The sequence below is a fragment of the Meriones unguiculatus genome, chromosome 14 (assembly GCF_030254825.1).
Source record: "Meriones unguiculatus strain TT.TT164.6M chromosome 14, Bangor_MerUng_6.1, whole genome shotgun sequence".
NCBI lineage: Eukaryota > Metazoa > Chordata > Mammalia > Rodentia > Muridae > Meriones > Meriones unguiculatus.
The window spans coordinates 70,581,014-70,608,055 of NC_083361.1; the positions used below are offsets into that span (position 1 = coordinate 70,581,014).

Consider the following 27,042-nt stretch of genomic DNA (forward strand, 5'->3'; position numbering starts at 1 on the left):
TTTACCTGGTATGCCATCTGACTGGCCCTTACCCAGCATCTCATAGTCGTCCCATATCAGACCAACGTAGTCTGCATACAATTTTCACTTACAAGCTCATAGAATTATGGAAATGTTCTTGTATTTCTAAGACTTGGCTTTTCTCACTTATAAAATTAAAGAGGTAATATAACAATTACATTAAGTAATATATATATATATAATTAACAATTATATTAAGTAATATGTTTGCTTGTACATATATTTAGTATAGGATCTGACAGCTAACATTTTGTTACCTGAATTCTGTGGAAACAGGTCATTTTTGCATTACATATCTATGTTTTTATTTATCCATAAATAAAATACACATATTTACTTATACATAACTACATTTGTGAATTATCTTATTGAATTCTTTCTTTTCCCAAAGTTTTCAGTTAACTTTATGTTTTGTAACTATCAGATAAATTTTAAACCATGATGCGCTGTCTATTGGGTTTATTCTTTGGCTGGAGAACAAGTTTTTGTTCGTTTGTCGAGAGAAGGTGTCAACTGGAAGACTAAATTACTGTAAAGCCCAGGCTAGCCCCAAACTTACCATTCTCCTGTCTACACTTTCCAAATGCTGATCTCACATCGTGCAACACTGTGCCTGACCTTTTTGTTCACGTTTTCCTGGTATTTATACCTGCCTTTTGCCTTTTTTATTTTATATTTTATTTTATTTTCTATGTTAAGTCGCCTTTTCTCCCTTCCTTGTCAGCTGTTTTTATTGTTTTAGATATTTGCATATTTGGATTTTTTCCCATAGAACTAAGATTATAGTGCTTCTCTCAAGCAAACCCAGGTAAGGCTTGTGCTTTAATAGTATTGACAAACAATAAAGGCTTACTATTTATCATTTACTTGTTTGTGTGTGTGTGTGTTTATGCACGGCTAAATGTGTGCCACAGCGTGAGTGTGGAGGTCAGAGGGCAGCTTGTACTTAATTCTCTCCTACCACGTTGCTCCCAGGGTTTGAACTCACGTCGTCAGGCTTGGCAGCAGGTGACTTTACCCACCGAGCCATCTTGCCGGCCCAGTCAGAGATATTTTACAGATTAGGTCCAGATCTTTCTGGAGTTCATGAAAGTTTTCTTCTACTACATTTATTTTTCTTTTTATTCTACCTCTTTTCTTCATTGTACCTAAAGTTTGTAGAGTGGAAATTCTTATTTCCTTGTTGCTGTTGGCTGAGGGGTTGTCTTTAGTGTCTAGAGACCAACAGCATTCTGTGGCATATGGCCTCTTCCACCTTTGGACCAGCAGCAGGAGCTGAGTGCTTTCCAGGACTTAAGACATGTCCCTTCACCTCTGGTCCTGCCAGACTTCAGCCTGAGGAGCTCCATTTCTGGAGACCCCTCTGACGAGGCCGGGTCCACTATGACAACACAGTCTTATCTCTAAATTTATAACTGTAAGAACTTCAGTTGGGTCCTTCTTGCTGTAGACTGTGATGTAATCACATATTCCAGGAGCTACCTGGGAATGGGTGGGGGGAGCTGCTACTATGCCTACAACTTTTTTGTGGGGGGGAGGGTTCTGAGACACAGTTTCTCTGTGCCCTGGCTATCCTGGACTCGCTTTGTAGACCAAACTGACCTCAAACTCACAGAGACCCGCCTGCCTCTGCCTCCCTGGGTGCTGGGAGTACGGGCATGCACCAGCACAACTTTAGGCTTCAGTGTTAGAATTTCTGTATCACATCTTCCTGGAAGATAATGCTTTTCCAAGATGCATCTTTACTTATTTTATTTTTGAAAATGCTTTCTGTTTCATGTTGCTGTCTCAGTTATCTTCAACATCAGATTACCTAAGTTGCCTCTCCCTATGACTCTAAAAATAGCAGTTTAATAATCGGCGTTATGGGACATAGCATGTACAATGATTCCTACCTGCTTATGGTGCCCCATCAATGAGATACTCAAGTCCGTAGCTGTGGGGTGGGAGGCAGAGACAGCAGTTATCCTCAGAGATGGGTCCTCGAATGAAGCGAGTTTATTTTACAGTAGAAAATAATTTCAGGATGAGCTAGTTTGAAGTAGAGTTGGAGATTATTGAGAAAAGAGTTTACCGTAGAAGGAGGCTTGGGGGGTTATCAGACTGGGAGGTTAACTCTCTCAAGGTTATGCGGCACCCCAACATAGCTGCGGGCTCCCAGGGGAGGGGTGCTCAAGTGTCTTTACAGGAGTCAGGAGCTGTCGGAAGTACACTGTTCTGGGTCTCGGTGAGCTTGAAACATCTTCGCATTTCGGCTGCAGCCTCTCACTTCTCTAGCAGTCTACCGGATGCACACTGTTCTCCCGCTTATAAGGCGCTTCACGTTGCATTTATCTCACTTCTTACAGTGTGAAGTCAAATATCATCGTCTTAGGGGGCGTGTCACGATAAATAAACCTATGGACTGACACTACTCAATCCAGGGTTTTCTTTTTTTTTTTTTTTAGTTAATTTATTTTTTATTAATTACAGTTCATTCACTTTGTATCCCAGCTGTAGCCCCCTCCCTCATCCCTTTCCAATCCCACCCTCCCTCTCTTTCTCCCTTGACCCTTCCCCAGTCCACTGCTAGCGGAAGTCCTCCTCCCCTTCCCTCTGACCCCAGCCTATCAGGTCTCATCAGGTCTGGCTGCATTGTCCTCCTCTGTGGCCTAGTAAGGCTGTTCTCCTCTCAGGGGGAGGTGATCAAAGAGCCAGCCACTGAGTTCTTGTCAGAGGCAATCCCCTTACTAGGGAATCCACCACTCCAGAGTTTTCTAAGCTTAATCTGCCACTGAATTCTTTCACCTGTCACTTTATTTTCTTTAAAAAAAAACTATTAATTTGTTTATGTGTATGTGTAGGTTGGCATGTTCATACATGTGTGTGCATGTGTGTAAGTATGCCTTTCTGTGTTCATGATAGTTTGTGTGTGTGTTAAGTGTAGGTATTCAGGTTGCAGAGTGTGTGAGAAGCTCAGGGAATGCCTTTTGGGGGTCAAGACAGAGTTGCCTTCTCCCTTGTCTGAGGTTTTGTCTCTGCCAGTATGCTGCATATTGAGGTTAGCTGCCCAGGAGCTTCTGGATGATGCTCCTTTCTCCACTTTGCCATGGGAATGCTGGGATTATAGATTCCTGCTAGCACATCTAGCTTTTGACTTGGGTTCTGGGGTCGAACTTAGGTTGTAAGGCTCCTACAACAAGCACTTTTACCCTCTGAGCCATCTCCCCATCCTTGTTCTATTGATGTATTAATATCCTATGATTGCTTCGGAGTTATCTATTCATGCCCCCACTGAACCTACTTTTTAATGAATTCATAAACAAGGGTTAGAAATATTTTCTGCAAATGGCCAGAGAGTAAATATTTTAGGTTATGCAGAATAAATATTCTGTTTTAAACACTCAGAGCTGCCCAGTAGCAGAAAAACACCCATAAATGAAAGGCTGACAAATGAATGTGGCTGTGTCCCAGGTACAGCCTTCATCATATACACTAAAATGTAGATTCTATTTCATTTTCATGTGTCACAGTATAATGTCCTCATTTATCACCAACAGTGTCAAACCATAAAAGTCATTTGTAGCCGATGAGCTCTTACAGGAAACAGTTCTAGGCTAGCTTTCATTTGAGAAGCCTAGTTTGATGACCTTCATGACTTGGTGCGTAATAACTCAGGGTAAAGAATAAAAGTCTCACTCTGAGGCCAGTTTGTGTGCTCCCATCATGTTCAAGAACCTTCAAAAGCGGGGGTGTTCACTAAACATGAAAGAACATCATAGCTTCATCCTCTGCAAACACTTTTGCCTTCTCCTGTGGCTCAGCTCTTAAGTCTGGAGAAGGTACAACATTCTGCCATTACAAAGGAAAAGCTCGCCAAGGATTGGCTAATAGAGATTTGCAAAACATCCATCCTGTAAAGGAAATCACGTGATTATCTCTGGTTATGGTTTATTTATCACATCCTACGAAATACTATAATGTTTTACACTGGTCTTAGCATGAAACTTTGATTTTTGTGTGGAGGCGAAAGTACCGTGTCTTTAATGAAGAATTCTCTCTGTTGGTTGTAAGATGTCAAAAAACGCTAACTACATAACCGGCCCGGTAGTCGTTGGGACCACGGAATTCCTCTTGTGGCCCACATGTGACCCATCTCTCGGCTTCCGGTGTTCTTCAGGTTCATCCCGGAGCCCTGGTCGGCCTGCAGCACCACGTGTGGGCCCGGCACCCAGGTGCGTGAGGTGAGGTGTCACGTGCTCCTCACGTTCACACAGACGGACACCGAGCTCCCTGAGGAGGAGTGTGAAGGCCCCAAGCCCCCCACCGAGCGACCCTGCCTCCTTGACGCCTGCAGTGACCAGAGCCCATCTGTGTCTCAAGAGATGGGTGGCCCTCTCCAGGGAAAGGACAGTGAGATCACTTACGACTGGGAGTATGCTGGCTTCACCCCCTGCACTGCGACATGTTTGGGAGGTATTCGAACCCCTTCCTTTAGGGTAGATGTGTGGTCTATTGCTAAGGGTATGACCACGTCACCTAGGCCAGGTGTGCAAATTAGCAAAACTCTAAAAGGGACGTATTCATTCAATAGCAAAACGATGCTTTTTTTCTTTCTTTCCTTTTATATTTGGGAACTATGATTATAGGGTGACTAAAACAGTACCCTTGGCCTAAGAATCAGCTTCGCTGAGAGGGAAAGAGGTCACTGAGTAATAAGGAATAAGTTAGAAAGTGCAGAATGAATACAGTGAAGCAATCTTAGGTAGAATCTTATGTCACAGAATGAGGTAGCCTGGGATTGCACAGAGCTGCTGCAATGGTCAGTTAGATGCATCCTGAGAAAATGTTTCTGTTGGCGCCTGCCGTTAGGCCAGCAACCAGTCCAGAGCACACTCGCCCCCACGATGGATGGCTGTAGCTAGGCCAGGCTAGGCATAGGAGGTAACTGTTCTATAGAGCCAGGATCTCCTAAGAGAGAGAGGTGGGCCTTGAAATTATTCAAGCATTGTGGGATTTTTTAAAGGAATTATGATCAGCAGGGAGCAAGCATTGAAGAGCTGCTTTCTAGCTGTCTGCTTGAAGTGGAAGGATGGAAATAGCCAGCAAGAGGCCAGGAGAGTGGCTTAGCCAGTAAAGCTCTGGCTGCATGAGGACCTAAGTTCGATCACTAGTACTCAGTAAAAAGCCAGGAATGAAGGTGTGGCTGGTGAGGACAAGGGGATCCTGGGAACTCAGTAGCCAACTAATCTTATTAGTGAACCCCAGGCCAGTGAGCTACCATGTTCAGAAACAAGGTAGATGGTACCTAAGGAACAACACCCAAGCTTGATGTCTGGCCTTCACAGGCATTTGTGCCTACACACACATACACACACACACACACACACACACACACACACACTTGATTTAAAAGAAAGCATATCTACCAGGAAAGCTAGCCCTTTTACTAACAAGAAAGAGCCCTGGTTTCCCCTGTGACCCAGGACCCACGAACCCTGTCCTATGACTCTCACCACAGCTGTCCAGCCTGTTCTTATGCAGGGGGCTCACTCTCTGGGCACTGTCTGGTGTCAGTCCCTGGAGCAGAAAACAAACCAAGCAGCTACCGATGAGCTGATGGCTCAGAATTATGAACCATCAGCTCATGAGCTTGCTCCACTCTACCTGGGGAGCCTTGAGCTGATGGCTTGGAATGCCCTGGTAGGTCCTAGGCCAACCACTGTGCCTCGACTCCTCACTCTTGAGACTGAATTCTTAATCCTGCTCTCCAGTGTCCCTCACCACCTTTCCCTCCCCTGTTTATCTCAGGCTCTGAACACACCCATCCTTGGGCCCTGCTCTGTAACATTGCCGCCTGGTCCCCGAGCCCAGCTACAGCGGCGTGTGCCTTACTCCAGGCTGCAGCGAAGCTACCATTTTGTGTATAGAGCTGGCTGTGTGTAATTTAGAGAGAGGAGCCTTAGCAAGTCAGCAGCAGTGGGCCATGCCTGCAAGCCCAGCACTTGGGAAGTAGAGGCAAGGACATCAGCAGTTCTGAGATCCTCCTCAGCCAGTGAACGGGAGGCCAGCCTGGGCTACTCCATTTCTCTTCCACTCTCACTCGCTGCTCCCTCGTTCCTAAAAGTCCACTTCATCTCACTAGGAATTTAGCCTTTCCGGTTTACTTGGACGTGAAACACAAAGAGCACATGGTCTCAGCATCCCCCAATGCTGCTATGTGTTTGCCTCAAACTTAACTTCTCTCCAAGTTCAGGACCCTGGATAATTACCTCTTTTTATGCGCCTTCGAAACCTTAACACTGCCATGCTCTTGGCATATGGAAGGCGGCTTTAATAAATGTTGGATCGGCTCATTCTGGACTCAGTTTAATATGGTCCCTATGGAGATGTGTTCCCGACACGGTACATTAACCTTCACTGGTTTGTTCTCTCCAAATCCCTTCAAATCCTGACAGGCCTCAAGCTGTAATTTTTTCCAGCTACTCTTGCTATAATTGGTCACTTCCTGTCAGGCTCCAGTGATGTTTATGATGCCTTTCATAAGGCCAAACAGGCTTCCACACCTTCGACCTTACCAGCCATGTCCTCACAGGCTCCTGAAAAGAATTCACCTATGAGGGACACAGAGCAGTGAGCACATTTGCTAAGGCTTGGTCCTGATCTCTGGACTTCTCTAGGTCCATAACATATGAGAAATCTTCACTTATCATACTAACATTCTTTTCAATGTAATCCCAAGTGCGATGTGTGCAAACACATGCACATATAACATACATATATCACAGTGCGACATAGCACACACATACATATATGACACACACCCCTTATGTGTGAAGACTTGATAAGGACTTGTCAATAACCCAGGTAAAACTGATCTAAATGAACAAAAAAAGGTATTTGTTCTTTTTGTTTGTTTGTTTTGAGATGAGTTATTACTATGTGGCCCTGGCTGGCTTGGAACTCGCTGTGTAGACCAGGCTGGCTTTAAAGTCACAAAGATCCGCCTGCTTCTGCCTCCCGAATGCTGGGATTAGATGAGTGTGCCACCATGGCTGGCTGAATTTAATCATTTGTTTGTTTCTTGATGGAGACTCTGAATGCATATTTTTATATACATGAGCGTACAGATGTGGCCATGTGTCATCACATAGATGATGATGGTCCCATAATGTGATATCATGTCGAGATGTCACTCCTGTCTTTGTGCAAGAACACTGTATGTTTGCACAATGAAAGATTTCCCAACAACATATTTCTTTGAATGTCTCCTTGTCAATGGCATATGGTATGTGTGTGTGTATGAGCGTGCAACCAAGAAATGACACTTTTATCAAAACACTGCAGAAGTCAAGTATGAGGGAGCGTGCAACCAAGAAATGACACTTTTATCAAAACACTGCAGAAGTCAAGTATGAGGGAGGCAGTCTCATGCAGCAAAAGGAATTTATTATGAAAAGTTCACTGAGCACATTCATGAATGTGTTCTAAGCACATAAACGTACTGACATGCATTTTGTTATGAATTAGATGAACCCGTTTTGATAAATTTCATCTTTTTTTCTTTTTTAAAGATAACTATTTGATCAAACCTCCTCTGGAAGTGAGAAGGTCAACATGATGGTTTGGGATCAGCATGTGGTCTATGAAATATTTGGTGACCACCTTTAGAAAATACGTTGCGCACCAATAAATACTCTGAATTATGTTGTAGATTTGAACTTTTTTCTCTTGGTGAACAGTATGTCATGGGTGTTGCAAATTTTATTCAAATGATTTCAAGTGCTGCTCTAAGATGCTTCCCCTGTTTCCATAAGATGTTCCGAAGTGTTCTGAATATATTCCCTAGAGAATTTATTTTGCTACAAATTAAAATGTATTTCAAATATGACTGCAGTTTTCTTAGATTTAAAAAAATGAATAAAATCTATTATTAAATGAACATCCATTCTCTTCTGAGGCTACTAAGGAATTTGATGTTTTGAAATAAAATTCAGAATTATTCTCTACTCTATTTTTTAATTGGATTACTTGAATTTTTGCTTTAACTTCTTGAGTTTTTTTATATACTCTGGATATCAGCCCTCTGTCAGATATAGGGTTGGTGAAGATCCTTTCCCAGTCTGTAGGCTGTCGTTTTGTTCTGACAACAGTGTCCTTTGCTTTACAGAAGCTTTCCAGTTCCATGAGGTCCCATTTATTGATTGTTGCTCTTAGAGCCTGTGCTGTTGGTGTTCTGTTCAGTAAGTTGTCTCCTGTGCCAAGGAGTTCAAGGCTCTTCCCCACTTTATCTTCTAAGCGGTTTAGTGTGTCTGGTTTCATATTGAGGTCTTTGTTCCACTTGGACTTTAGTTTTGTGCGGGGTGATAAGTATGGATCTATTTGCATTTTTCTGCATGTAGATATACAGTTAGACCAGCACCATTTGTTGAAGATTCTATTTTTTTCCATTGTATAGTTTTGGCATCTTTGTCAAAAATCAGGTGTGCATAAGTGTATGGGTTTATTTCTGGATCTTCGATTCCATTGATCCACCAGCCTGTTTCTGTGCCAGGACCATGCAGTTTTTATTACTGTTGCTCTGTAGTACAGCTTGAGATCAGGGATGGAGATACCTCCAGAAGATCTTTTATTATAGAGGATTGTTTTAGCAATTCTGAGTTTCTTGTTACTCCATATGAAGTTGAGAATTTTTCTTTCAATATCTGTAAAGAATTGTGTTGGTAATTTGATGGGAATTTCACTGAATCTGCTTTTGGTAAGATGGCCATTTTTACTATGTTAATCCTGCCAAGTTAAACAGAGAATTCTTAATAGAGGAATATTGAATGGCAGAGAAACACTTAAAGAAATGCTCAACATCCTTAGTCATCAGGGAAATGTAAATCAAAACAACCCTGAGATTTCACCTTACACCCATCAGAATGGCCAAGATCAAAAACTCAAGTGACAACACATGCTAGAGAGGTTGTGGAGAAAGGGGAACCCTTCTCCATTGCTGGTGGGAATGTAAACTTGTACAACCACTCTGAAATCAATCTGGTGTTTTCTCAGATAATTAGGAATAGTGCTACCTCAAGATGCAGCTATACCACTCCTAGGCATATATCCAAAAGATGCTCAAGTATACAACAAGGACATTTGGTCAACCATTTTGGTAACAGCTTTATTCATAATAGCCAGAATCTGTAAATGACCCAGATATCTCTCAATGGAGAAATAGTGACAGAAATTATGGTACATTTACATGATGGAATACTACTTAGCAATTAAAAAAAAGGAAATCATGAAATTTGCAGGCAAATGGTGGGAACTAGAAAAGATCATCCTGAGTAAGGTATCCCAGAAGCAGAAAGACACACATGGTGTCTTATAAGTGAATATTAGATATATAATATAGGATAATCATAATAAAATCTGTACACCTAAAGAAGCTAAGCAAGGAAGAGGACCCTGGGTAAGATGCTCAATCCTCATTCAGAAAGGCAAACAGGATGGACATCAGAAGAGGGAGAAAACAAGGAACAAGACAGGAGCCTACCACAGAGGGTCTCTGAAAAACTCTACCCACCAGGGTATTAAAGCAGATGCTGAGACTCATAGCCAAACTTTGGGCAGAGTGCAGGGAACCTTATGGAAGAAGGGGGAGATAGAAAGACCTGGAGGGGATAGGAGCTCCATTGGGAGAGCAACAGAACCAAGAAATCTGGGCACAGGGGTCTTTTCTGAGACTGATACTTCAACCAAGGACCATTCATGGAGATAACCTAGAACCCCTGCTCAGATGTAGCCCATGGCAGCTCAGTCTCCAAGTGGGTTTCCTAGTAAGGGGAACAGGGGCTGTCTCTGACATGAACTCAGTGGTTGGCTCTTTGATCACCTCCCCAGCAGGGGGTAGGGACAGCATTAACAGGCCACAGAAGAAGACAATGTAGACAGTCCTGCTGAGTCCTGATAGGCTAGGGTCAGAGGGAAGGGGAGGAGGACCTCCCCTATCAGTGGACTGGGGAAGGGGCATGGGAGGAGGTAAGGGACAGTGGGTGGGGTTGGGAAGGGACGAGAGAGGGAGCTACAGCTGGGATACAATGTGAATAAATTGCAATAAATATTTAAAAAATTACAAAGCTTAAAAAAATTCAGAATGACTGGTCTGTAGTCTTCTTGTATTTGGGGCTAATCAGTGCTTGCTTGAAACACTCATAGAAGATGTCCACTCAGTACATCCTGCCATCGTGGTGAGCATAACAATGCAGATGAAGACAGGGAAGAAATTTAATAGAAAGAACTGAACAAGAAAAATATCTGTCTTACATGTATTTTGGCCTGAACTACATTCTGCAGAATGCTGTAAAATGGTTGAATTAAAACACGGCATTCAGGAAAAGAGCCACTAGCTTGTAACAGAATGTGCATCTGACAGGAGAGCGGGTGCGCTTGCATGTTTCAAGGAACAGCCAGTGACTGTTAGCGTTCTCGTTAGATATTTTCATCAAAAGTCCGAGGTATAATTTACCCAATTCCAGGTTTCCAATGTTTCATTTTTGTCTCAACAGTCAAAAAAGGACTGATGGAGTTTGCGGGCTTTAGGAGTCACTTAGACTGGTCTGTCTGGCTTCCAAGGGAAAATATGCCTGTGAATGCTCACATCTACACAATGGGCCATTACTGCATGTAAAGGCCATGTCCTATGCTGGACACCCCAGACTACAAGACAGAGACCATTGAAACCAGAGGCAGGGAATTTACTCTGCAGGGTTTTTTTTTTTTTTTCCCACCTATTTATCTATTTTTATCTTTTCATTCCTCGTGTGTAAGTGTGTGCGCCTGTCTGTGTGTCTGTATGTTTGTGGATGTTAAGCATGTTTATGTGCATGTTTGCACATGTCTGTGCACACACATGTAGAAGTACCTGTCGAGGCCCTAGGTGATGTCAGGAACCATCCCTGATCAGTCATCCACCTCATCCACTGAAGTAGAGTCTCTCAGGCAAACCCGGAGCACGTGGATCCGATGTGGCTAGCTTCCCAGGCGTCTTGCTGTGGGCACCCCAGCTCTCTGCCTCTGAGGCTGGGGTGCAGATGAGTGGCCACACCCACTGAGCATTTGTCTGGGTTTGGGGATCTAAACTCTGGTTCTCACCCTTGTGTAGCAAGCACATTAGCTACTGAGCCATCTCCCCAGGCCAAGTCTTCAGTTTTTAACCTACCAACATTTCAGTCTTAATTTCTCTCTGAATTTCAAATTCCTTATTGTTAAATAAATTAAATAGAGACATCGATGCTGTTTGTTTGGCATCACAGTTCACTGTGGATGGAGGCATGTCACACACTTGCACTATGGGAGACATTTCTGCTGACGGAAGAAACATCACTAGTCTCAGGAACAGAGCAGGGAAATGTTTAGCAGTGTGTGGTGATCTAGGAAAAATTATAATCTTTAGCAGAAGATGTAGTTTTCCCTTAGGACAGCTGCTGTATGCCATGGGAGGCAGCACCATGACCTCGAGGCTACACCCAGCTTTCAGCCCCTTAAGAAGCAGGTGCTTGTGGGTAGAGGCTGCTCCTGAATGTGTCCAGGGAGTAGACTTTGGCAGAGAGAGGAGAGGGACTGGGTTTAGAGGTGAATGGAGGGGTAGTAAGGGCTGGAGAGTAAAGCTTTGCTCATAGACGGCTTCTGGTGCAGTCAAGAAGTCAATGTGCCGGTGCTGTGAGACCCAAGACCCTGTTTCCTTTCTTTGCATGACAAGTTATTCTGTGTATGTGTTTCTCTTTCTGCCTTCCAGGCCATCAAGAAGCCATAGCTGTGTGCTTACACGTCCAGACCCAGCAGACGGTCAATGATAGCCTGTGTGACATGATTCACCGCCCTCCTGCGATGAGTCAGGCCTGTAACACGGAGCCCTGCCCGCCCAGGTAGGTGCTGTCTTGTGCAGCTAGGATAGAGATGTTCTCTGGACTGTAATGTCCCCTTTCAAAGAGAAACTCACTGCACTTAGAGACTCACAGACTCATCAAAGCAGATCAGCCAGGCCATTCAGAGCTCTCATCTGCTCAAGTTATGCTTTGGTCCCAGTTTCTTTGGGGTACCTTCAAGGTCAACTAAATGGTGAGAATTCCTCTCAAGCCTGACTTTCATTTGCATCAAACATTAATAGGCATGAACTGGCCTGCTGTGATAGCAATCGACCAGTGCTTTCCGTTCTTCCGGCTAGTCTCCTCAGAGGAACATCTCCCTCTGATGACAGCACCTAAGGGAGGGGAAGCACATGGTCTCACAGCAGGAGCTTCATCTGCATTTGTGGATGACTCTGATCTACTTCCTACTGTATGCTGCTACCTTTCTATGCAGCTTAGTCTTTGTCAACTTGGCGCAATTTACAGTCACATGGGAAATGGGGGCTCAAATTAGGCGTTGCCTCCGTCAGATTGGCCTGTGAGCTTGTTTGTGGTACATTTTCTTGAGGATCATGGAGTTTGAACCACCCGGGTCACCAGGTTCTTTGCAGCCTAGAGATGTGTATTCTTCTTTCATGAGCCTTGTCCTCTGACCTGGAGTGTCTCAGGAGGAGGCCTGATCAGATGTCTCTGGCTTGGTAAAACCTGCAACAAGATGACGTAGCGGTTTTGTCCATCCCTACATCTCTGACTTTGCTGGCATCTGTCAGAAATATTAGGAAGTTCCAGGCTGCTCTCAGAGACCTTATTCTGGATTCAGATGGGATAATGCAGTAAAGGCTCATGGCTTCATGCTGCCAGGCAAAGATGGGCCCAGAAACAGCACAAGGAAGTCTCTTCCTGTTACCTCACATCCACATGCCAGTGACTGCATTCAAGGGTAATCCATACTGGAATACTCATTACAGAATAGACAAGATGAATGGACAGGAAAGTGTCTTCACTGCCAGTCAAGACACATACTTTATTAGCGTCATCCGGAATTTTCCATGCATATCAAGCACAGTCAGCTCTTTGTGTCCAAAGGTTCAACATTCAAATCAATTGCACATTCAAACCCATCATGAACAAAAAGGCGTTGTTTTAATGGCCCAGGAGTATAGCTCAGTATAGAAGCTCTGCAAGGGCTCAATGTATGGAAGGCCTTATGTTTGACCTCTGGTACTGTGGAAATACTTTATCTGTCCCACACATCTCCAAGCGTAGTAGCTAATCTTGCTTGTCAGCCAGGCCCACCTGGGAAAGGGGAGCATCATTTGAGGAAGTGCCTCCATCAGATTAGCCTGTGAGCACATCCGTGGAGCATTTTCTCAGTTGCTGATTGACGCAGAAGTTACAGTCTACCGTGGGCAGTGTCATCCCTAGGCAGGTGAGCTTGAGCTCTATAAGAAATGTGTACTGATTATGAGTTTGGAAGCAAGTCAGGGAGTAAGCATAGTCTCCTCCATAGTCTCTGCTTCAGTTCATGCTTCCAGCTTCCTGCCTTGGACCTGGCTTTCTTGCCCTGGCTTTCTTGCTCTGGCTTTCCTCTATGTGGGACTATAAAGTGGTAAGATGAAATAAAGCCTTTCTTCCCCAAAGTTGCTTTTTTATCACTGTGTTTATCACCAGGCTCATTATTTCTTGTCACTCTTCCCCAAGTAGTATAATACAGCAACTCTTTTTAAAAATGTATTCATTTCTGCACAAGCACTATGTCTGCATGTACACCTGCACGCCAGGAGAGGGCATCAGATCCCTTTTTTTATAGATGGTTGTGAGCCGCCATGTGGTTGCTGGGAATTGAACTAAGGACCTCTGAAAGAACAGACAGTGCTGTTAACCACTGAGCCACCTCACCAGCCCAATATAGCGACTAAAGAGTTACACAGCGTTCACATTGTACCAAGTGCTATGGGGAGCTTAGAGATGACTTAAAGTGCGTCGAAGGCTGTGCAGGTATACAAAGGTGATGCCATTATGGGTGTGTGGGTATACAAAGATAACACCATTTTATATAAGGGACTTGGGCCACCGTGGGTTTCAGTGTCTTCCGGGGAAGGTGGTTGTCTTGGAGTGCTTGCTGGTACAAGAACGACTTTATTTGGGGGATTGTAGACTGTGAATCTGATGAGAAGCTGCTCATAGGAATGATGCCTGGTAGTAAATGGGCAAACCAAAGTGATCCAAGAAACTTACCCAGTTTCTGAGTCTTCTTCTCATTCCAATAGTGAAATCAGAATCAAATATTTTTGAAAAAGCAGGGGTTTTCTGTGAACCCACAGGGACATCATTGCCCTGTTACTGTATGTAGACAAAAATGTTATTCTTACCGAATACAATTGAGTTTGTGTCTGTGTCTGTAGCCATAAAGTTAATCCCATATCTGTAGTGTTTTCCAGAAGTGCTCAGAGCACAGCCCTGCTTTCCACACTGTGCTCATCTGTAGAGGAGTGTTAAGGGCCTCACAACACATACAGAAATCTTCTACGGACCTTAAACCTGTCACACAGAGGAATGAATTTGTAACTACTGTCTGTGCTATAACATACATTTCTTTGCTGTTTTAGTCAATAACTTCATATCCCTTTAGAAATGTGATCATGAATATGGAACGTATAAATAACCTTGGTTTCTAAATATGAGAACAGAATTATGAGTTTTTAGATAGTTGGTAACTTGCCCAAGAACACACAGTAAATAAACTGCATGATACAAAGTCAAACACAGAATGGAGATTTTTTTATTAAATACTATCTAGTCCAAACGCTGTGTTTTCCAAACCACAAAAAGGAAGCTGCTCCTGGTGGGACTGAGCTCTTGGTTTCCAGAAAAACTTTGCTGCCTGAGATCTCTAATCTCTACATTAGCCAACTCTGTCTCTGTCTCTCTTTCTCTCTCTAAATTGAAAGATGGTTATAAAAGAAATTATCTACCTCTGTGCAGATCTTAAATAGCGACTACAGAATGATGAAGCATGAAATTCTCATAGCCATTAACTGAGACAAGTCAAAAGAGAAAAAAGACAACCCAAGACACTGGGGTCCTTTCTCTCTAGATTCACACATCATTCCCAACTGGCATGAATCTAGTTTTCACCAGGACTATGTTCTCTGTTTCTGGTCCAGGATGCCGAAAGAGACAATGTAGGGCAATAAATATAGACACAAATGTTATTCTTCATGAATACAGTTGAGTCTGCTTCTGTGTCTGTAGCCACACCAATAAAACTGAGTAAACCAGAATGTTCCACAGCTTGAAGGCACATCCCCAGAGAGCAATTTGCATTATCAAGGATAAGTGGAGGCCCCAGAACATTGACAAAATTCTTATTTTTATCTTTTAGAAGTCTATACGTGTGCTTGGAGGTGTGCACACTGAGTGATGTGTCCTCAGAGCTCAGAAGAGGGTGTCACACTCCCTAGAACTGGAATTACAGGTAGTTGTAAGCTGGCCAATGTGAGCTTTAGGAACTGAAGTCAGTGCTAGGAACTGAACTCGGGTCCTCAGCAAGAGCTGAAGGGTTGAGATGTTTCTTTCTTTCTAACTTTTAGGGGGACCACAGTGTGACTCTCTCATATGGAGCCCTCCAGTTGATTTTCTTTTACTTGGGCACCAAATCCACTTTGTTTCTTTGGCATAGGCTTAGATTCCCAGGACTGCCTCAACCAAGCCATAGACTAAGTGGCTGGAGGAACAGAAATTTATCATTTCACAGATCTGGAGACATGAAGTCTAAAACCACAGTCAGCAGCTTCGGTTCCTTCTGAGGAGATCCCTTTCCAGGCCTCTGTCCTCACTCACAGCCTCCAGCACTCTGTGGCTCAGGAAGAGCCTTCTTCCTGTGGTTTTGGATCACTTTTCCTCAGCGTGTCTGTGTCCAGACTTCCTCTTTCCATAAGATACAGCTCAGGTTGTCCAGGGCCCACTCTAATGGCCACCCCTTAACAACCATCTGCAAAAACCATTTGCAAATAAATTCTTGGTTACAGATATTAGAAATTATGTAATTTCAGCATCTTTGGGGGATGGCAGGGCAACTCATAGGAACATAAAAATTCTTTGTAACCTTCACCCTAACCCTTGAATCATATCTTCTATGGCCATTGCCCTAAACACACACACACACACACACACACACACACACTCACACTCACACACTCACTCTGAGTAATTTGCTTTGGAGCCACACCCTGCTTGCTACTCACTATGACCCCTGCTTCTTCATGCTCATTCATGCATCCTTGTCCTTTGCTCATACTGATTCCTGGACTCATGGACTCAGGGTCTTTCTCTACCAGGACATTAGTTAATTGTCTCCTTTAAAAGGAATCACTGACTCACTTATCTCATTGGCAAAGTGAAAGTCAATAGTATGAAAATAGGAAACCGACCTCAGACACTTCAGAAAGAGGAACTTTTGATGGTCCCCAGAAAAATGGAAAAGGGTGGGGACATAGCAGGTAGAGGATGGAGCTCCACACCAGCATTTCTGTCTCCTAAAGATCTGAATGAGAGAATATGAGTTTTTCTGTCTGTCTCCTAAAGATCTGAATGAGAGAATGAGTTTTTTTTTAATCTGAAAATAAAAACAAACAGTGTAGATTTTAGGATTACCAAAGCCCCTTGATCTCCAATATTCTTTTTTTTTTCCTCTGTGATGCTGGGGATGGAATCTAGAACCTCATAAATTTCAGGCAAGTCTCCTCCCCAAAATTACACCCTCAGTTTCGTGGAATCTTTGATATGGGCTGATGGTTTCAAATCGCATTTTGCTCACATTTTGCGTTGATTCGTGATCTCCTGTGGGTTTGATGCTCCTCAGCTTAAAGTGTGATTAATTCCTTCAAAACCTTCACTCAATAAGTTAAAAGCATCCCAGCTGGAACCTGCCAACCCCATCGGTTTAGCAGCACTGCCCATTGCATGCCTTCTGTCCCACTGTAAGCATGGGACTCAGGGAGCTGCAGCTCAGAGTCCGCACTCAGCATCAAGAGAATCAGGTTTCCTCCCACTGGCCCAAAGGAACATTCAAATCCAGAAAATACAGTATGTGCTCAATGAGAATCACATTGTGACCATAGTCAAGTAAAAGAGCTCATTAAATCAAATCCTGGAAAACTGGGCACTATGTGTGGGGGCGACCCAGTCAGATTTGGTCAAATTCTAAGAATAACAACCTTTGCTAGAACCATCCAGGAAAGAAAAGCAGGATGAGTTTAACGCATGGTGTCCTCCTTCATTTGACCACCAAAGCATGGCAAGACTTGACAGCTAATCTGGAAGGCTTTTTGTTTTGTTTTGTTTTTTTGTTTGTTTGTTTTTTTTTGTTTTTTTTTTTAAGGATGCTTGTCTGTTCCTGCATCAGTCCCCCCACACAGGGTCTCTTCTGTCCTCACGGCCTTAGCCAGAGTTGTCACTCGCCCCATCTTCTGCAGCACATGCCACGGAGCTTCCAAGCTCCAAATGGAGCAGATAATATGCACTGGCCACCCTGCAAAATTAAGATTCTGTTTCCTTTATACAAAAGGAAAGACTGTCCCTCATTTCAGAGTTGCAACTTTAATAACCTTTTCAAAGATTGAGAGTTATGTTGGAGAAAATCCAGGGGGAGGCAAAGGTTCCATGCCAAAGTAAAGGTAAGTTTACAAAAATGTTTTAGGTTCTAGAAACCAGTGGTGTAGGAATAACAGGGATGGGGGGTTGCATAATATTTTCCATATAAATATTTACTGACTCCAAGGGCAATAGCAGTAAAATATCACCCCAGGGTGAAACTTACCGCTGAGACTGGGATGGACTGTCTGCAGACCTTTGTTTACCTAAGGCAAACGCAATTGATGTATTAGCCTGGGGTCTCCCAGGGGGACGTTGTGTGTTTATTTGCTTTTGTGAGGTTGCTTCGCCTGGACTGTCCTGTAGCTGCTGCATGTTTGCTGTTTTACAGAGTTTGCTTTTTCCAGGAGAGAGCCAGAAGTCTGTAGAAACATAGAGGGTTACATAATGCTCCCACTAGTCTGAAGACAGCCTTCTCTATCAAGGGTCAGACCTTGATAGGGAAGTAGAGGACAGGCAAGAGTGATGTGTTTTTGAACCCACCTATGACTCATTTGTGGAATTAAAACACATACACACACACATACACACACACACACACACACACTATAGTTTGTTTTTAGTTGATAAGAAATTGTTGCCTCCTTCCTGGATAAAAATAGTTCCATATCCAATCCCTTGGGGCTATAATTGATTTTTCTAGTTGCATACTTTTGAGAAATAATCATACTGAAGTCATTCCTAATGCTTATAAGTTTAAGCTGAATAGTTCTAACAGTAAAGCAGATACATCCTAAATAATCAGGTATGTAGTCATGTTGTCAACAGAATGTTGCGTGTGTGTAAGCATGTGTGTAGTTTGTAGACTCTTCTCATGCCCAAGGCTACAGACACTTAGATATGGTCAATGATAGTCTGATTGATAAAACTTTCAGTTAAAATAGTGGTGAAGCCTCATTGTTTGCTCCAAATACAGGCCTTTAATAGAGCTGGTATAAAAGGAAGAAATCAAAATTGTATACCAACAGCAAACTCACGAAAACAGCTATACAAGCTTGCAACAGAGCAGAGTATGACTTGATGAGAAAATAGGCCCTGTGGGGTCTCTCTACAGACTCGGTATAGTTACAGCAAACGAGCGTTCGGTTCCTGTGGGGAAGAGAAAGGAGAAAGGAATGGGAGGAAGAAGAGGAAGAGGACGACAGAGAGAATGAGAAGTAGAATCTTACACTTCCTTCAAATCTCACCCAAAAGTTGAAATTCCGAAGCTCAAGAGGAAATCTAATACAAATGAAAATAGTCAACAGACTCAACGTCTGGGAGATACGTTTTTTTAGTGAACTTGTTTTCTGCTGATAATGGACAAATACATTGAACGTCAGGAAAGTATAAAAACAGATCTACTGTTACTCAGAGCTGAATGGTTGTGCGCTTATCTGGCATGTGGGAAACCTTTAATTCAGCAATGCAATAACACACACAATCAATGCATTGTGGGTAATTACTGCATGTCCACTTCAGCATTTAGTGACTGCTAATGCTGCATCACACGGTGGACAGGTTTGTCCCTTACCGCTTAAACCTTTATGGTCTTATTTCACTTTGTGAAATTCCTCATTTTTCTTTTCTGCATTACAAAACGCCCTGGAGTCAGCATCCTTTTAACGTCCATTTTAAGCATTTTAAAATTGTTCACTCCTGACGTATCTCTGTGGTAACTTGTTAAGAATTCATGTTCCCTAAAACTCAAATATCCACAAGTAAAATAACCATAGCACACAACATCTCACTAATCAGATGGGCGAAGACTTTTATAGATGGTGTTCTCCAGCAGTCAGGAAATGGGGCGTGTAAGCTTCGGGTGGGTGTGGAGGCTGCAAGAATCTTCACCCAAGTAAGCTGGCGATATGAATCAAAAGCTGCTGCTGTAGTTTTCATTTTTCCAGCTGTTTCCCTAGGAAACTTGATTTTTCCCAAGATCTTATTAGAAAAGAATCACATTATATATGTGCTGTAAATCCAATCCTAACATAAAGGAATTTTCTCAAGGATATTACAAGTAATGAATCCAGGTGCCCTGAAGATTTTCTGAGATGTGTTTGTAAGCATTTAAAACCCCTTTTGCCGACTCTGTAAATCATCTTTGCACTGGGGCTCAACAACAAGTCAAGGTTTTAGTTTTGATTGGATGGTGGCAGGGCAGGATGGGGGAAAAAGCAACCTGCTCCCTGTCACTCAGGACCCTGCCAAACAAGTGAGATCTTTAGCCACTTCCCTGGCATTTCATCCCTTTAAATATCATGTCTCTGTGTTTTAATCAAATGTATTTGTGGAGATACCACAGTGTGGAACCCGTGTAGAGGAATAAGGTCTAGTTCAGTGGTTCTCCCCTAATGCTGTGACCCTTTAACACAGTCCCTCATGCTGTCGTGGTCCCCAACCATAAAATTATTTTGCTGCTACTTCATAACTGTAATTTTGCTATTGTTATGAATCGTGATATAAATACCTGATGTGCTGCCAACTGGGGTCGCGACCCACACATTGAGAAACATTTGTCTAGAGGTCCAGCGAGGCGCTTGAGGTGATCTGTGATTGTTGTGTCTTACCTCATTGCAAGGTTCGCCTTTTATCAGTTGCTCTTGCCTTTTTCCCCCACTTGGCTTCTGATCCAGATGGCACACGGGCTCTTGGGGACCCTGCTCAGCTCCCTGCGGTGTTGGAATCCAGACCCGAGATGTATACTGCGTCCATCCTGAGGAGTCGCCAGCCGCTCCGGAGGAATGCAGAGAGGAGAAGCCTCACGCCTTACGAGCCTGCAACCAGTTTGACTGCCCTCCTAGCTGGTACATTGAAGAGTGGCAGCAGGTGCGGCAGCCTGGCAGCCCGTGGCCCGTTCTGCTTACGGCGGCGGCGGCCCCGCTTTGCGTTAACAGAAAGTAAGCCTCCCGCTTCACTGCCTCTTTTCTTAGTGTTCCAGGACGTGTGGCGGGGGAACTCAGACCCGGAGAGTCACCTGTCGCCAGCTGTTAACGGATGGCAGCTTTTTGAACCTGTCAGATGGACTGTGCCAAGGACCCAAGGCATCGTCTCACAAGTCGTGTGCCAGGACAGACTGCCCCCCACAGCTGACTGCTGGAAACTGGTCAAAGGTAAGAGCCATTCCCGACAGCACAGCCTCCTCCCATCTGCTCCTCCTTTGTTTCAGCTGCTAAATATTTCCCGAAGGGGTTCACACCAGCCCTAGCCGAGGCATGGTCACTCAGAAGCCAGTTGTGAACCTGGAAAGTGAAAGAGAGATGATTTCCTGCTCTTTCTCTCTCTCTCTCTCTTTCCCCTACCCTTGTGTGCATGCTTGTGTGTGTGTGTCTTTGTCTATGTATGTATATGTACCGAATCTTATGGTAGCTCATACTTAAAATGGACTTGCCCTCAAGAACTTTCAATTTCTAAATTATTTTATTATTTTAAATTTTTTTCAGAGAATTTTTTTAAAAATTTAAGTGTATTGTACAGTGGTGGTGGTGGCGGTAGTGTGTGTGTGTGGCGCACACACACAGGTGTGTACAGAGCCGGAGGTATCAGCTACCCCTGCACTGGAGTTATAGGCATCAGTGGTCCACCTAACGTGGTGCTAGAAATGGGACTTGGGTCTCAGCAAGAGCAGCATACACTCTTAACTACTGAGCAATCTCTCACCCTGCCCCCGAACTTCTTCGTTCTTTGTTACAAAGTCGAAGAAACTTGGTTGGGCTTCTCTTTTGCATTTTTAATCTTTATAATTGGTATTTGGTAGAGCCAAGGAAACATATGAGACCTGAATTCGGATATTTCTATCAGTATTATTTTATAGAGCCGTGTGTATTAACTATTTATAAAATGATAAATGTTAAGTTATAACTGTTCATTCTAAGTTTAATAGTCCTATTTCTGTAGCCTTACAAGCTTGGTCACTCAAAGAGCTGAACACTGCTTGGTCACTGAACACTGCTGTACTGCTTGCTGGAGATTGCAGGAATGAGAGACGACGTTTTAACACACGGTCTGAGATGAACTCACACTTTAAGAAGGCAAACAGATGAAATGATGCTCACAATCATGTAGGAGGAGCCCAGCACAGGTGCCATATGTATACAGATGTGGGAAACGGGGAGACCTCCATTTCTACTTCCGTACTAGGAAGAAGATGTGGCTTTAATATTGCATTTGAAGAAATGAGGGCCACTCTGGAAATGAGGCCAAAGTATATTCTGGATATTATCTGAGACTTTCAAGATTATGAGTCTCATGGGACTTTAGAACAAGATGCATTAAGGAAGTGGTGGGAGGTGGGATGGAAGCTGAGGCTGTAGTCAGATAGGAGAGGAGTCGGGTTATTTGTGTGGATTCCTGTTGTCCTTAAAGGCTTGGCAGAAGCATTTGACTGTTCAGAGGCTAAGACGGAGTCAGGCAGCCTGGGTCATGTGTTAGAGCCAGAAGACAGTGGAGACTGAAAAGCCACAGAAGTTTAAGGTTGGATTTAGAGTTCTAGGAGATAATGAAGCTGATGGAATAGAGAAGAGTAGACAGCATTTTTGTTTGTTTTGTTTTCATTAATAAATGATTCACTCAGATAATTTTGTGTACAACTTGAATATCCTTAAAACTAGTACAGCTGGAAATGTTTATGTAAATGCCACAGTAGTGCCAAGAGAAATAGGAAATGACTGGGAGGAGTAAATAGGAGGGGTTGGGTCTGAAAGTGATCAAAACACTTTGTACGAAATTCCCAACAAGTTAATAAGAATACCTTAAGTACAGTTTTGAGAGAGACTTGGGAAATGTAATGGGTACATTTGATCATTGACTTGACAGTGAATGAGCAAAACAGAAGGAAGATTCTATATCTCTGTCCTAGAGAGCTAATGGATGGAGTGGCACTAATATTAGAGTTAGCTAGAGAAGGAAAAATATGTTCAGAAGGTGATGTAAAAGGAAGAGGAAATAGACCTCATTTAGAAACACTTACAGCTTGAGGGTCCTTACAGATCATGGTAAATAACTGTAGCCCAGAGGAGATTTGTGCCGAAGTTGTGAATATCGGAATCAGCGACCTGTAAGTAGCAGCTGCAGTCACGAATCATGGATACCATGGCATCTAAATGTGTATTGTCAACAGTTCCTTTAAAATCACGTGTAAACTTTTCAAGAAGCAAAATTGTGGTAGCCGCCCTGTTGTTTAGTATCATCTAATCCCTCATAGAACACAAAATAAAAATAAAACAATTAGGATTACCAAGAAAAAGGGACACAGGTAATTTTTACATGTGACACAAGGGGCAAGGAAGGGCCAAACCAATAAAATAGAAGAGACTACAAACTCAGCCACTAGATGGTGAAAAGGAAGAGAAGTTGTAGGGCCACTGAACACGCAAACCAACAGCACGTACTCAGACAAAGAAATGATTCTACTCTGATTGGAAACCCGAGTGGAGACCAATCAGTAAAGCCAAGATAAGGATGTGAATGAAGAATGACCACACAGGCCTCCCACAGATCTTCAGAGACTGTGCTAGAAATTCACATCTGGAAGGAGGGTGACATGGGATGCTGGGAAAGAAGATGTTCATTTCCTTGGGAGCATCCAGAGAAGACAAACCTCAAAACTTTGGCTAAACTGTGGACTACATTTTAACACCAGAGACCAGAAGGAGTCTTCACCGTGAAGGCAATAAACATTCTGAAATACTCTCCCAGCTCACAAGGCTATTCTCTAACAGCACGGAGAGCTGACTGTTAATGTATATGAGAGCATCACACAACTGCAAAAAAAGATCACTACAAGGTAATAGTAGCATACCAGCGTAATAAAATTTTTGACCTTGAAGCACATGAAAATATAACTTAATGCTACAAAATGAGCTGAAAGAAACTAAAAAATAAACTACGGAAATATTAAAATATGAAATCTGATGGAGGAGATACATAGAAATAGAGTGATGCAGAAGAATAGCAAACAGGCTTCAGGAGAGAATGAGACATCTAAGGGCGAGTTTCTTTCAAAATGTATACTAAACTAGAAAGAACTTGGGAATGACTCGACATAAACAGTGTAATTAAAGATATGTGCAAAGAATCGAACAGAATAGAATCCAAGTGAAAATGATAGCTATGAAAAGTAAAGAGAAAATAATATAATGAATATGAAGCACCGAGAAGGAAAATCACCTAATAACAGGATAGAACAGAATAAGAGACTAAATTTGCTACATTGAAAGAATACGCCCTACACTTGGGAAACCTGGGTATAATGAAAACAAAACAAAACTGAAAGTATTCATTATTAAGACACATCTTACTAAAATGATTACATTTTAAAAATAAAGATGTGTTTTTTGAACCTGGACAAGAGGATCAAGTTGCTTGTTAGAGAAAGAAGATCAGACCGGCATCAGACACACAGCAATACTACTTTATCCTGGAAAAGTATAGAGTAACATATTAAGATACCGAAGAAACAAAAAATTTGAGTGAAAGATTTTACACCCTGCCCAACTGACCTTCAAATTGAAAGGCCTTAGACAAACATTTGCAGAGATACAAGAACTCAGGGCATGTCATTACTGCACTGTTTCCTGGGAAATCTGCTAGATATCTTCGGTGAAATCGTAGAAGTTTCAGCACAAGATTGAGGCCCTGAGTGTGATAATTGAGGACACAGATTATGTCACCTCTCCCACAGTCCTGTAAGTATTTTATCCAGAAAGCATGGGGGCTGGGAGAAGCATCAAACATACCTCCACAATTAAAAAAAAAATGTTCCATGGTTGTTTTACTACCATGTTGGTTCAGTGATAATTAATAAAAAATGATACATTTATTATATGGAAATTTTAGGTGTTTATTTTTTGTTAAACATGACAGTAAAGGCTTCTAAAAAATTCATCCCTCTCCTTTGGAATTCAACAACAACACCAAACCACAAAGAAAATAAGTAAGAGAGAAATTCTGTCATCAATGAACGAAAATAATGGCTGCAATTCCAAACCATAAGTTATGAAACACACCTGCCAAACGCCATAAAATTTGGGGTCAAAGTGAGAAGCAAAGTTGAATGATGACAAATATTTCCTTGGATACCAAGAGGGATACAGACTTCCACAAGAATAAGTATGGCTGAGCTCAAAGGCCTGTTCAAAGTTCCTTAGTTACAGAGATGGATTGAGAACCATGTGCCCCCTGTGTGAGCAGCAGAGACTGTCCCTGCAGAACTGTGGGAGAGCGAGAGCGGGAGGAGAAACCACACTTATATGCCTCCTTGTGGAGAACAGATGTCAAAGATGAAATGCTGTGAAGGGGGAAGTGGAAGCAGCAATAACTGACTTGTAGCAGCATTATGTAATTTAAAACCTCCTTTCCTCACAACCATTAAGATGCTGTCAACCCCAACGGAGCCATGAGTAAAGGAAATAAACCATTTGATGATAGGGTCGTGATGACAAGCCATGGGAAGTGTGTCAGCTCATCCTCCACGTGCATTCTGTTCACCAGCAGGGAGACGCTTTCAGAGATGAAATTTGTGCATGGCAACTATGAAAGCTTGAAGTAGAAAGACTCAGGGTGTAGGCAGAGCGAGAGTCACAAAGCAACCGCGTAAGGTATTTCCCTGAGAAAACTGAAAGCAGGTTCTGTGTTCCCAAAGGTCTAGGGGTAAAAGGGCTTAAAAGCGAGGTCTGAGATTTTAGGGTGATTAGAAGAGCATAGAAATAAGTGGAAAGGCAATGGGAACAGGTGAAGAGAGGAGGCCAAAAATAAAACCTTTTTTGAAAATTTTTCTTAACTTCTTTTTTATTTAAAATTTTTTGTCTTTTGCTCATATTATTTCCCTCCGCCTTTTCCCATTTCTTCCCCAATCTTACTCACCTCCCTACCTAACTTCATTCTCTCTCTCTGCCCTCCAAAAAATAAAAACAAACTAAAAAAATAATAAGTTCACAAAAACCCAGAGAGTTCATTTTGTGTGTGCTGTCTAATACATCTATGAAAGAAATGTAAGTCGAATCAGCATAAAACAGGTGAGACAATGTCCCAACCAGAAACCTATGCCACCACATAAAACCTCTAGTGCCAAAGGGTTGTCATAGAGCCCTTCCCCAAGCATCAGAAGCTACTGCCAATGCTGTTGGTTATTCTCCGCTACCTGACACTAAGTCCTCTGCTGAAGATACAACTTATTAAGTCGGTGAACATGGAGAAACTGAGCTGGTACCCACCGAGAAGCTTCACCCCTGCTGACTAGAATTCACAGTGCTGGAAGGTACTTTGCAGGCTACAAAAGAAGAAAAGCAATCCTTGATATCGTCCATCTACAAACCCTGTGACTTACAGCAGAGACCTCTGGCAAGGTCCAGTGGGGCAACAGTAGAAAAAAATCTCATGAAAGTAACCAACCACTTTTTGTTTGGATTTAAAGCCCACTGCAGCAGATGGAGCCCCCCACTCAACACTGCTAAGGTGGCCCAAAAAACTGAGAATAGGTCTGTCATAGGCCTTCATGGAAAACCTACTACTGCCATTCTGCTGAAGGAACATAAAATGATGCATCGTTGTATCGGTATACCATTGCCTCGCTCAACCCTTATCGGAGAAGATTCTTCTTGCAGGAGATGAAAATTAACAGAGACCCACAACTGGACGACGTGCAGAGAGAGACTATGGTGCACTCAGCCCTAAATGAAATGTCTAAATTTTGAAATTATATATGTATGTATTAATAATAAGTACACATTAGAAAATTGTACAATATCTAGTAACATTCAAAAATAATAAGAAAAAAAATAACGGAAACTAGCAGAACCGAAAGTTGCTTCACAAGCAATAACAACAAAATAAGAAGTTGTTGTCATTCAAGGTATGGTCCACATGCTAGAGTGGATGGCATGAAATGATTTTGAAAAAGAGCCACCAAGCAAGATGGACATTGCTCTTTAGAGGCACTGATGGGTGTGAGCATCATTCCTCACCAGTTTTTCCTAAGAAGAACGAAACTAAAGGAATGGGAAAATACTGAGTTAAAATAGGAACTATGTAGTTCCTTTATAAAAAGAAAAGTTTATTAGCAAATCATGGAGTATTATATGCTATGAAAATACAGAGCAGAAAAGGTAAACAGATCGATGACAAAAGCCCCTGTCAGGCCCTGTATATTGTCATGAGCATTCAACACAAGAAGACAAAGGAGCAGGATTTGGGGGACAGAAGGCTTGACAGGGAACAGGGGTCTTTCATGAGACTGTTTCTCCAACCAAGGACCATATATGGATATAATCTAGAACTCCTGCTCGGATATAGCCCATGGTAGCTCAGTGTCCAAATGGGTTCTCTAATAAGGGGAACAGGGACTATTTCTGACATGAACTCAATGGCGAGCTCTTCCACGGCCCCCCTCACAAGGGAGGAGCAGCCTTGCTAGGCCACAGAAGAGGACATTACAGCCAGGCCTGAAGAGACTTGATAAGCTAGGGTCAGATGGAAGGGGAGGAGGACCTCCCCTGTTACTGGACTTGGAAAGGGG

The 27,042-nt window shown here is 42.8% G+C and overlaps 1 protein-coding gene across 2 annotated transcripts in view; it reads left to right on the plus strand.

The window, feature by feature from the left end:
* The window catches only part of Adamtsl3 (ADAMTS like 3), a 276,853-nt gene that overhangs the window by 195,537 nt on the left and 54,274 nt on the right, over positions 1–27,042 (plus strand). For both annotated transcript variants that reach the window (XM_060367463.1, XM_060367462.1), the window contains exons 16-19: positions 4,181–4,476; positions 11,783–11,912; positions 20,165–20,357; positions 20,462–20,641. In XM_060367463.1, the coding sequence (XP_060223446.1) occupies positions 4,181–4,476; positions 11,783–11,912; positions 20,165–20,357; positions 20,462–20,641 (799 nt within the window). The remainder of the gene's footprint in view (positions 1–4,180; positions 4,477–11,782; positions 11,913–20,164; positions 20,358–20,461; positions 20,642–27,042) is intronic.